General features: G+C 41.6%; 2 protein-coding genes and 1 long non-coding RNA gene across 3 annotated transcripts in view; 2 read left to right on the top strand and 1 right to left on the bottom strand.

Moving 5' to 3' along the window:
* Positions 1-11,476, top strand: part of LOC149091441 (uncharacterized) — a 36,157-nt gene continuing 24,681 nt past the window's right edge. Inside the window, exon 1 of the long non-coding RNA XR_016196880.1 lies at positions 1-1,008. This is a non-coding gene — a long non-coding RNA (uncharacterized LOC149091441). The remainder of the gene's footprint in view (positions 1,009-11,476) is intronic.
* On the bottom strand, positions 5,150-8,076 carry Ugt316A1 (UDP-glycosyltransferase family 316 member A1). The gene is made up of 5 exons (XM_018102399.3): positions 7,326-8,076; positions 7,070-7,264; positions 6,790-7,003; positions 6,500-6,728; positions 5,150-6,444 (listed from the first exon to the last, which is right to left on the bottom strand). The coding sequence occupies exons 1-5, from the start codon at positions 7,778-7,780 to the stop codon at positions 5,627-5,629; spliced, it is 1,911 nt and encodes a 636-aa protein (XP_017957888.1). The 5' UTR covers positions 7,781-8,076; the 3' UTR covers positions 5,150-5,626.
* On the top strand, positions 8,787-10,842 carry Sfxn2 (sideroflexin 2). The gene is made up of 4 exons (XM_030385815.2): positions 8,787-9,147; positions 9,228-9,493; positions 9,618-10,156; positions 10,224-10,842. The coding sequence occupies exons 1-4, from the start codon at positions 9,135-9,137 to the stop codon at positions 10,381-10,383; spliced, it is 978 nt and encodes a 325-aa protein (XP_030241675.1). The 5' UTR covers positions 8,787-9,134; the 3' UTR covers positions 10,384-10,842.

Below are 11,476 nucleotides of genomic sequence, written 5' to 3' on the forward strand. Positions count from 1 at the left end.
TCACATCAAACATGAATACACGAAGCGTCGTCGAGCGTCACAAATTGAAATATCACATAAATTTGCCATGCCGGCCGTCGCGCTTTGTAATAAAAGTAAATAATAATTTAATAAAAGCCGCAAAAAGCATTTAACGCTCGACGGCAAAGAACAAAGGCAGACTCAGCCAACAACAGGCAACAACTAAGGCCAAAAGGCCGCCGACAACAGCTGGCGATTGGCGGCTGGCGGATGGAGATGCCAATGCCGATGCCGATGTAGATGGAGATTCAGATATACAGTGCAGCACCTCATGCCTTCACATTCGAGGAGCGTGCGAGCGCCCTCTATGTGTCAGTCATTCAAGTGGCTTTTAAACGCCGCCGTCGCTGCCGCTGCCGCTGCCGCTGCTGCCGTCGCCGTCGCGCATGCGCTCTGCTGGCCCATTGCCCAGTTCCATTGCCTCCTGTGTGGTGCTGGTGGCTGGGGACCGCTTCAAATTGATTTGAACGAGCGCAAAAGCTTTGGACAGTTGATAAGAGCAAGCCGACAGCAAAGTTTTCGCACGGGTGGCGCGGACATCCACAACGACAGACAGACGGACGGACGGAGAGAGACTCTGGCCAGTCAGCTAGCTCAGTCAACTGTGTTGTGGATGGCGGCAGACATCAAAAGCTGCAGAGCAGAGACGCCTTCGGGCCAAGCTAAAATGAGCCCATGCACATGAAACTGCTCACAGAGGAGGCGGGGCACACACACACACACACACACACACAGAGAAACTCCATAAGCGCGGGCGATCGACGCGATTCAATGCGTCCAGCTGCTAAGCTAATCAAGCCAGCTCATCGCACATCCATAACAACAACAGGCTTTAACAGTTAGCTGAACGGACGGACACGTGGCAAATGGCCATTTGATTGGCGAAAGGAATGCGCAGAGTAAATAATTAATAATCAATTACAATTGAATAGATTTCTGTTATTTCATCAAGTTGGTATTAGGAATTTGAATAAATACCAAATGAATGTTTTTTGAGTTTGATAATGGGAGGAAATGGATTTATGAAAATCTAATTAAGAGGAGGAAGCATAATATACATAGGGTAATTGCTGATATAGGCAAAGAGTATAAAATGTAAATTAATGTACAAATGTACATATGTGTAAATGTATATATTGAAATATGTATAATTTTTACTATATAAATATGTACATATGTATGTATGTAGATGCCAGCTTAAGCATAGGATAACATACAGTTCCGTTAATAATATTTAAATTAAATATATATTAAATATTTAACATATATAAGAATGCTCTATATGTATGATGAAATCTCTAGTTGACTAAATAAATATGTATGCTATGCTATAAATGATGAAATATCTAGTTGACTCTATGAGAATCTCAGAGATGAGCAAGCGTGTTTCTCTTAAGTTTGAGGACGATAGTAAAAATTGATTTATGTGTTAGAATGCCACCAAAGCTAGCTCTATACATTTAAGTAATCAATCAAAAATTTAGTTAAACTTCTCAAATTAATTTTAATAGAGGAAATCAACAGACCCAAACTCCTTGATATGCGCCATGCAAATTATTTGGAACAATCATTAAAAAATAATAATTTACATACTAACAACATTTATTCATCCTAGGCTATTAATTTTGTATATAATAAAGTTTACCCCGTCAAAATTCATGTTTTCCTTGAAGATATAAATCCTCTTAAATTCCCAAACATTTTGCAGTAATATACAATATATATTTAATATGTCTAAAAATTATTATATATACTTTTTTATAAATATATAAAACATTTACAGTCTAAGGACACTGAAATTCATGAGAATCACATAGAGCGGTGTTGCAGAGTGCACTTTGTTCATTTCGATTCATTAATTTTTAATGCCAGCACAGATTTTATAGAGGTAGATCAAACTTTGTTCATAAATACTATAAGAGAACAAACAATAATTAAAAAGTTTTAATGGGAAGTATGCAACTAAGTGGTTCCCTATAAATAGTTTAGAATGCCTAGAATAATATAAACTAAGTTGAATATTAGAAAAGTTTATATAAAACTTATCTAAGCTTCATTCGAAATCTGTACAGGGTACTTACTAGTCGAACAATTCGATCCGTTGTTAAATTGACTTCTCACATGTCCTCCGACTTTTTGCTATGTTGTTTTATTTTTGTCTGCTGCAGCAGCAGCAGCTGCTGCTGTTTTGTATATATTTTAATTCAGAATATTTTTTTTTGTGTAAACTGTGAACATTTATGCAAATTTTGTTGTTGTTTTTGTGTGTGTCAACAAAAATCTGGGGAGCTCGCAGTGGGCAGCGATCGATAATGCAAATGGGGACAACAGCTGGCGATGTTTTTTTGTTGTTGTTGTTTTTTTCTTACTGTTGCAGAGACAGAATGTCCGAGAGACAGGCACTGTGGCTGTTCTCTGTTCTCTGTTGGTCGCACAGAGCTCAAATTTTATGCAACAAGAACTTAAATTTGTGTATTATGAATTTCAACTATGGACGCAGAGGCTCCCATGGAAATCAGCAGTCTGCCAGGCCGCCACATGCGGCTGCATGTGCCGCACTCTCAACTGGCCGGATCCTGTGAGCCCCTTTTGGGCCAACTTTGTGCCGTTTGCTTGTTGCGTAACTCAAAAGTAATTAAATTGCAAACTGCACACAATGGAGCAAACAAAGAGAGAGAGAGAGAGAGAGTGGCGGGGTGGAGATTTGTAGCATGTGCGTGGGATTTGGCCAGGCAAAAGTCAAGTGCTGCAACTACAAAGTGTTGAAAGGGAATGAAGCGCTCTGAGCAACTGGCAACATGTTGACAGCATTCCCCTTGGCCGGCTGCCTGTCCATGTCTGGGGCAAAAAGTTATAGTTATGATGATTGTTGATTTACAGTTTAAAGTTCTGGTTGCTGTTGCAGTTGTTGTTATTGTTGTTGTTGTCATGCTCCCTTTGTGGCCGCATGTAGCATGCAATTAATTTTGTAGCTTGTACTTCAAAGGCGCCAGCAGCCGCTACGCATATTGCAACCGAAAATGAGGGCGGGGCAGCTGTGGCAAGAGCCGTTGCCGCCGCTGTCAATGGGTCTTTGATGCTGATGTTGCATCTGCAGCAGCATCCCCCATCTGCAGCTGCATTTGTCGCCCGTCGCCGCTGACAGGCGCGCTAATGGTCGCTGTTGACTCCGAAGGGGCCGCCGGCTCTTCGATCTGCTCGGCTCTGCTCTGCTCTGCTCTGCTCTGTTCCCAGTGGTAATCCGAGAGCTTTGGTATGCCTGTGCGCTTCAATGCATTGCTGCTGTCAAAGTCAAGACCTGACTTGGTTTTCTGTTCGCTCGGCTCGGTTTTATTTTTTATTTGCGGTCGACAGCGTTGACAGCATCCCAGCCGCCGGCTGAACTCCTGGCGGCCCACCTTGCCAGGTGCGGTGCGACCTTCGCGCTGTCAATGCTCTGATCTAAGTCCGATTTGTATTACTCTGTCTATTAATGAGATATGCGGCACACAGCGCAGCGCTTGCGGTTGCCAACCTAGCCGCCTCACCTTGTGCGAGCTGCATATCAAATTCCTGCAGAGATTCAACCAAAAATATGCGCATAAAAAGGCTTCGGGACTAAAAGCTGAATGGCAGTTGAAAAGTCAGGCGCTGCCTTTGCCCCATGCCCCATAAGCGTGCAGCATAATTACACTTTTATTAACATGCAACAAGAAGGAAGCCAACTGAATAATTGCCCCAGCTGTGGGCGCTTCGGCTGGAAGTTGTGCCACCCAAATCCCTAACGTTCCAACAACTGCCGAAACCCACTTCTGCTCCTGCCCCCTCTCACACTGCTCCGCGCTCTCTTTGTGTGCGCCTCTAGCATGCATGGCTTGAATGTTGAATGCAAACAGGTGCCAAGGCAGCGCCTCCTACTCAACCTACTCAACCTCCTCCTGCTACTGCTGCTGCTGCTGCTCTTTGCACCCAGAGCCAGCTTTGGCCACAGCTAGTCCCAGCTGCAGCCGTCGCATCGCATCGCATGGCATTCACATCCTTTAGAGACACTTGAGGCGCACTCGGCTTAAATGAAGTGCACACGCCGTCATGCACATCAAAGCGCGCCGACAGACGACGCCGCCGCTGGGGCAGCTAATTAGACACGCCTCCATTGGCATCGCCGGCCGTAATTAACATTAACTGTTACTCACACTTGAATGCTACCCAAAAAAAAAAAACACATATATATACGTATATAACTCACTGTATTTTTGTTGTCTTTTATAATAATATCCGCTGGCTGTTGTTGTTGTTGTTGCTGTTTTATGCTTTGTTGCACAAGCGATAAAAAATAAAAATAACTAAAAACATACGATCGAAAATAATGTGTATTTCGATTTATACGCTGAATTGAGGTGCTACCCAGCTAAAGTTGATCATTAATTTTAATACCCTGTATTTGAAGTGTAAATGGGAGTTTACGTTTGTGAAGGAATTGTGAAAAAAAAAAAAAAAAATATTTTAGACAATTTTTGTAAAGGCTAACAATATAAATATATAATTTTAAAAATAGTAAAAATATATACAAAAAATAAAAAATAGAAGAAAAATAATAAAAAGGAATTTATATATTATAAATTAATAGCTAAAATATAAAAAGATAATATTTTATAAATAAAAAATTATGTTGAAAAAAATTAGGATAGCCTTAAAATCTGTTAATTAAAAACTGCAAAAAATTTTAAAAATAAGTAGTCATATATAAAATAAAATTAAAATATAATTAATATTAAGACCCAAATATTTATAGTAAACTAACAACAAACAAATAATTTAGGCTAAGTACGATAGTTAAAATATAAAAAAAAAATTATAATAATAAAAAAAAGTATTTAAAATGAAAATAAAATATAAATAATAACTCAAGTACATATGTTAAATTTATAAAAAATGTTTTGGATTGCAGGGAAATAGTAAACAATACTAAATCACGTGAATTAAGCGGTGCTACGCGGATCAAATGAATAGCTTTTGCTAATGATATACATACATGACACACGCATACATACATATATGTATGCAGTTAAGGTTCCCTTTCCAGTTTCCCAGCTCTTAGTGAGTCAATCAATAAATAATTCATTCAAATAAAACTCGCACAACACAAGAATTTCAATTGCAAATATACATATAATATTTCTTGAAGCCTGCTTAAATATTAAACATTGAGATTAAAAGCTATAGAAATCAGACGAACTAAATACGATTTGCCATATATGTATAATAAACATTCCCTATACTCGATTTCGTTAAACGAATTTGCCAATTAACAAATATAAAATATAAACTATAACAACCTTCGCAGTGTCTTGGTTGTCGTTTCACATCGGACATTAGACTTAATATCGGTAAAAACAACACACAATATCATTTGTGAGCGCGTATCACGGCTAAGCTAGTTATAATAAGTATATATATATATATGTATATAAAATAACACAAAGACAGATAAACATTTTACGGGTGCACAACCCAACACGGGATATTAGATACGACTAATTGCATATCTTGCCTATACATATACATTTGGGTAAGGTTGGAAATCTAGAGATATATCGTTATGCCATGCCGATAGCTATCGATGTGGCTATAAGAACGCGTGCTCCATCTTCTCGTCGAGCGCTGATGCTTTCTGTGCGCTATAAACACCCTGATTGACATACAGATCCATAGCGGGCGTTGCAGCTGTCGGTGGCGGCGGTGTCAGATCCAGCGGAGTTGTCGAATTGCTGGACGGCGTAGTCGGTGTTGTCGAACTGAAGCTGGAGCAGCTCGAGCGAGCCGACAGCGATTGTGCCGAGCGTGTTCTCCTCAACGGCTCGGTGGAGCGAGCGCTCGTACAGCTACTGGGATCCCCATGGCTGTGCACGCGACCCACGCTCTTGAGCATGGTGCGATACGGTTGCTGCTGCTGATCCTGTGCAGCTTGACTGTAGTACGAGCGACGCAGTATGCAGCACGTGACCACAAATGGCACAGTCAAAATTCCGGAAATACCCAGCGCTATTATCACCAGCACGTCCAAGCCCTCGGAGCGCCAAAAGTTGAGCGAGTTGGCATGGGACTTTAGGAAATCAGCCCCACCTGTGCTCAATATCAGTTCAATGTGGCTGAGCGCTCTCGCCGAAGCTTCCGAATTGACAACACTCAGACGCTTCTTCAGCTGTCCCAAATGCTGTGCATAACTTTCATTCAGCGTCAGCTGCCGTATGCTATGAAGCAGTGCATCATAGGCCAGCGCATCATAGGCGACTGTTAGCGCAGCACCCTTCTGCTGCAGCCGCTTGGCCAGCACCTCCTGCTCGGCCAGTATGGGTATGGCAAGTATTGGCGTATCACCCGCAATGGACTCCCAAACGCTCAGCTGGCCGCAGCTGCTAATGAACAGCTTGACCTTTTCATGAGCTGGAAGGCAAATAAGTTTGAGTATTATTGAAGGCTGTACTAAGCTAAAACATACCCAGTATGGCCTGCTGGGGCCACCAGCTGTTGATCATTATGTTGTCGGGCAGCGGTTGTATGAACTCCTCAGTTTCCCATTTGAGCAGGAAATGAAATTCCTTGAGATGCGCAAAGACATCCAGCAATATGGACAGCTTCTCGCTGGGCAACTGAGCCGTTTGGACTTCGGCTCCAAGGCTCATGTAGATGACCCCACTCGACGCAGCCTCCATAAACGAAAGTACATGCTGAATAGAGAATAAAGACTTTAATTTGTTACTCTGTCAAAAGTGGCGCAATTCAAATTACATTTGGCACTTGCAGCTCTTGGGGCTCCAGCAAATGTAGTCCGCCCACCTCCAGCATATTGGGTAAATAGGCACGTGGATAATCCATAGCAGGATGCGAGTTGATCAAGGCAAGACTCAAGTTCTTGCTCAAGTCTCGATAGTTGGGTAGCTCACGCACCAGCAGCTCAAAGTGATTTGAGTAAACAGATTGCTGGGAGATCAGGTGGAAAAAGCTATAAGTACAGAACCAATCAGAGTTTAGCAATATATATAAAATTTAAATTCTCTAGTGCACTCACTTGTAGGTCAGACGCTCAAAGGTGCTCATTAGCATATTCGTAATGCGTTGCTTTGTGTTCATGCGCTCTGTGTAGGGTAAAAAGTTGCTCGGATCGAGAGCGGCGGATTGAGGATTACCAAACATGTTGTTGAGCCATGAGTTGGCACCGGTGGGACTAATTGCAACGGTGGGCACACCATAGTAATAGGCAAAGCTAAAAGAGATAAACAACTTTGAGCCCTTCCATATATCATCACTTTCTCCTCTTTACTTACCCAAGTAATGCGTCACTTAAAAACAAATCCACGATAAGTAAATCAAATTTCTCTCCGCTAGTTATTAGCTTTTGCACCTGTGCATCCGAGAGTAGCAGGTCCACATTTGTGGTTCCCGCATAGATCATGCGCGTGAAGCGCTCCATAACGGTCTGGGCGTGCATCTGTTCCGCCTCAAAGCTCATGCCCATGTCCAGCCAATTTTGCTTGAGATCATGATCCTCAATACGTATCTCGCGTATTCTGTAGAGTGCTGCTCCCGCATCTGTCGCGGATAATGCATGTGGGCTTATTAGCGTCACCGAATGATTCTGTGGACCGGCCACCAGTTGCTGCAGCAGGCGACGTCCAAAGAGATAATGCGATCTCCAGACGCTGGGCAGCACCGCCAGGATGTTGGCGCCGGTAGCATGGCTACAGAGCAGCCAAAGCGACAGCAGTTGTAGCAGACGCATCTCTTCACAGTGCAATGAACTTCGACGTGTCCTCGGCTACGGACCAGTTTTTGTTTTCCGGTTTTAGCGGCCAAATCCCTCCCCCTACAACGAGCCGTTGCGGCCTTTCTATTATTATCGTTTGCTATTGCTGCTGGCGCTGCAACAAGACTTCATTGTCGCTACGGTTGCACTTTAATCTTATACAATCCTACATTGCGCTTTACCGCCTTCCTAATTAATGTAAATTGGTTTAAAATCGCGAAACTTGTGTACAAAATGCGCAATGAAAGTGAAAAGAACGGCAACAACAACAATTAAATCGCGAATAAGCCAGGGCTACGCAAAATCATGCGTTCGCCACTGGTGAATGACAAATGTATACGCTATGGATGAGTAATCAGTTAGCAATGTATCGATAATATCATAGTATGAATGTTTACCTGCTGCAGTGTAGCTTACCTTAAGTTCTTTATCTGAAGGTGAAGCGATTGCACTTAAGGCTGTAAAAAAACAGTTGTAGCTGTAAGTATAAGTTAAACACAAAAGAAACTAAACTAATTAATTCTTACATAGTATTTAATGATATCATTTGGTGTTAACGTGTGCGTTGTGGTAATAAGGAGCAACACGTGAACAACACAGTAAATGCACAAAACTTAGCAATACGTTATTCGTGTGACTAGCTAAATGAATTCCACATTAGTCAGCATCACTGACCAGTGTCAGCATGTAAGTTTTGCCTAGACCGTTAGTATTTAAATTGTGATTTTGCGCACTTTACACTATCGTACATTGTCTTGTATCGATAGTTATCCGCCTAATCGGCTAATCGTTGGATAAAAAAAAAAAAAACAAATAAATATAAGAGTGGGCAAACATGCGATTTACGAATAAATAGAATGTATTAAGACTGATTACTTTGTGTGTATCTGTGAGTGTACATGTGACTTTTAATTTAAATACGTACATATATGTATGTATGTAAGTACTTTTGCCAATTACCCAATTGTTAAATCACCAACAGATGTGCTAACACACGGTAGCAGCCGGCGGGGCGTCTCTACAACAACACCTCTGAAATTTTATTGGAACTGCGCCAGCGAAAGAAAGAAAAAAAAAGTGCAGCATTGAACCGAATAGCACAGCAGCATTTCAGCTGAGAACGAAACACCTGCTTGCATTTTATCAGAGAGTCGCTATAGACTCGGCCCTAAGTACACATAAATCAAGTGTAATTGTAACTAAGTGGCGTACGAATAGGACTCGAAGCACAAATTGGGGCCCAATAAATCAAAGACACTTGAAAGCAGCGACGCCGACAGCGAACTTTACGTAATCGCACATAACGGACGACAGTTTAAATTCCAAAAACATGGCTGCCCAATGTGAGTGGTCGAAGAAGAAATACGCCATTATAAACATTAATTCATATCATTATCACCATCATAATTTATTCATATTGCAGCTCTGGTCAATGTGGAAAATCTATTTGATTTGAATACGTTCAAGGACCGCTTTCAGTACTATGCCTGGATGACGGATCCGCGTACGGTGCTGGTCTCAAGCGACCGTTTGCTGCAGGCCAAGAAAATCGTGGAGAACTATCGGGCAGGCGAACAGACACCCAAGCTGACGCCCGAGGAAGTGAAATACAATTTGAAGCTGTATAGCTCGGCATTTCATCCGGATTCCGGCGAGCTGCAGAACTTTGCCGGTCGCATGAGTTTTCAGGCAAGTCGCGTGACAGTCAGCTGCAGCAACATTTACATATATATGTATATGTATATTTAGCGATCTGCTGTCGTCACTCGCACGGTTGCCAAATACTGAATTGCATCGTTTCTTTGTTTCTTAGGTGCCTGGGGGCATGTTAATTACGGGCGGCATGTTGGCCTTCTACCGCACCGTGCCCGCCGTGGTGCTCTGGCAGTTTCTCAATCAGTCCTTCAATGCGATCGTCAACTATACGAATCGCAATGCCAATTCGCCGACCAGTGTCACGCAGCTGGGTCTGTCCTTTGCGACGGCCACGAGTGCAGCTCTAGTGGCTGCGATTGGCTGCAAGAACTACTGGGCGAAGAGGGCGTCACCATTGCTGCAACGCTATGTTCCGTTTGCGGCTGTGGCAGCTGCGAATTGTGTCAACATTCCCTTTATGCGTCAGAACGAGATAATCAACGGCATCGATGTCAAGAATGCCGACGGTGAGATTGTCGGCCAGAGTCGCTTGGCGGCCATCAAGGGCATCAGCGAGGTGATCATCTCGCGAATCACAATGGCAGCCCCGGGTATGCTGCTACTGCCCGTTGTCATGGAGCGACTGGAGAAACTGCCGGCGTACAAACGCATCAAATGGATCAATGCGCCCTTCCAAACACTCATGGTGGGCTGCTTGTGAGTAACTTTATTTAATCAACCCAATTTAGTGACTCAAACTAATCAGATATTTGCCATTTGACAGCCTCTGCTTCATGGTGCCCACGGCCTGTGCCCTATTCCCGCAGCAGTGCAGCTTGGATACCAAAACAATGAGCACCTTCGAGCCGGAACTCTACAAGGATATGGTCAAGCGCACGGGTGGCAATGTGCCCGATCGCGTTTACTTCAACAAGGGTCTGTAAGGACGCCGAAGCTGAGGCCAGATATTGTCTGCTAGACACTTAGACAATAACCGTAATGATTGTTGTTGTTGTATAGGCATTTATAGAGACGCGCAACGTAATTGTTCCTCGTTCCTGGTCAGTCACATCGGAGTAGTCAATGCGCAAACTAATTGATATCATAATTTGTGTTTTATGTGAACTTTTTTTTTAATTTGTGTAGTGTTTTGTTAACATAGTGAATATGTTTTTTAATGTATGTGAAACTGTAAGCTAAAGTGAAAGATGAATTATTAAACTATTCTCAAGAATATTGTAAACTAGGCTAAATAAATAGACTCAGCAACAGGTTGATTCGGAACACTTTAAGTTACTCAAAACATCACTTCATTAGTTACTAATTATAATTTGTTAATTGCGTGCTAAAACAAAGTCAGTAGGGCAACATTTTTAATAACCCAGAAAAAAAAATAAAATAAAATGACATTCATATTAGAAAAACAAACGAGTTGCGGGCTTATAAACGGTTTTATTAGGTATATTGTTGTATTTTGTATATATGTATAAGTATATATATATACCCATATATATATATATATTGTAATTAGCAAATGTTTGCGGAATTTTCATCATTGGATTGTGTTGTAAAATTTACAAAATGTGCAAAACACAACTAGTTAGATTATTTGTTCACTTTAAATCTTGGTTAATTACGTGGAGACTCTCGTATTTATTGTACGACTATTTATCGGGCATTTAAACATAGTTTTGTGCTCTTGTACTACAACAAATTTTCGCATTTATCTTTGCGTGTTTTTAAATGTATTTTTTATGTGTTTTCATTTTCATTTTCTTTTTTTTAATTTTGGACATTTTTTAAGGTACAATTTGAATTGATTTTTTATTTATTTTTTATATTCTTGTTTTAGTTATTTGTTAAAAATGTTGGCACTGTCGCAAAATACTAAACATTGATGAAAAAATTCAACACTCAGATGTACAATATGTAAAATTGTGTGTTTCACTTAAATGTAAAAACTAATTCAAGCCCTCGCCTCGGCTGCGAGGGCCGTTCAATAACAAACAATTCTGCTGCCTGGCAGCCAATTTCGTT

This window comes from Drosophila navojoa, chromosome 4 (genome assembly GCF_054131105.1).
Source record: "Drosophila navojoa isolate 15081-1374.11 chromosome 4, UAZ_NAV_1.0, whole genome shotgun sequence".
NCBI classification, from domain to species: domain Eukaryota; kingdom Metazoa; phylum Arthropoda; class Insecta; order Diptera; family Drosophilidae; genus Drosophila; species Drosophila navojoa.

What these genes read in the sequence shown, in the direction of transcription:
- Ugt316A1 (XM_018102399.3), bottom strand. Translation starts at nt 7,780, where the DNA reads ATGCGTCTGCTACAACTGCTGTCGCTTTGGCTGCTCTGTAGCCATGCT. An exon ending in TTTGAGCGTCTGACCTACAA is followed by an intron (nt 7,004 to 7,069) that starts GTGAGTGCACTA and finishes CTGTACTTATAG; the next exon opens with CTTTTTCCACCTGATCTCCC. An exon ending in GCCCCAGCAGGCCATACTGG is followed by an intron (nt 6,445 to 6,499) that starts GTATGTTTTAGC and finishes TTTGCCTTCCAG; the next exon opens with CTCATGAAAAGGTCAAGCTG.
- Sfxn2 (XM_030385815.2), top strand. An exon ending in CCGGTCGCATGAGTTTTCAG is followed by an intron (nt 9,494 to 9,617) that starts GCAAGTCGCGTG and finishes TTTGTTTCTTAG; the next exon opens with GTGCCTGGGGGCATGTTAAT. An exon ending in ACACTCATGGTGGGCTGCTT is followed by an intron (nt 10,157 to 10,223) that starts GTGAGTAACTTT and finishes GCCATTTGACAG; the next exon opens with CCTCTGCTTCATGGTGCCCA.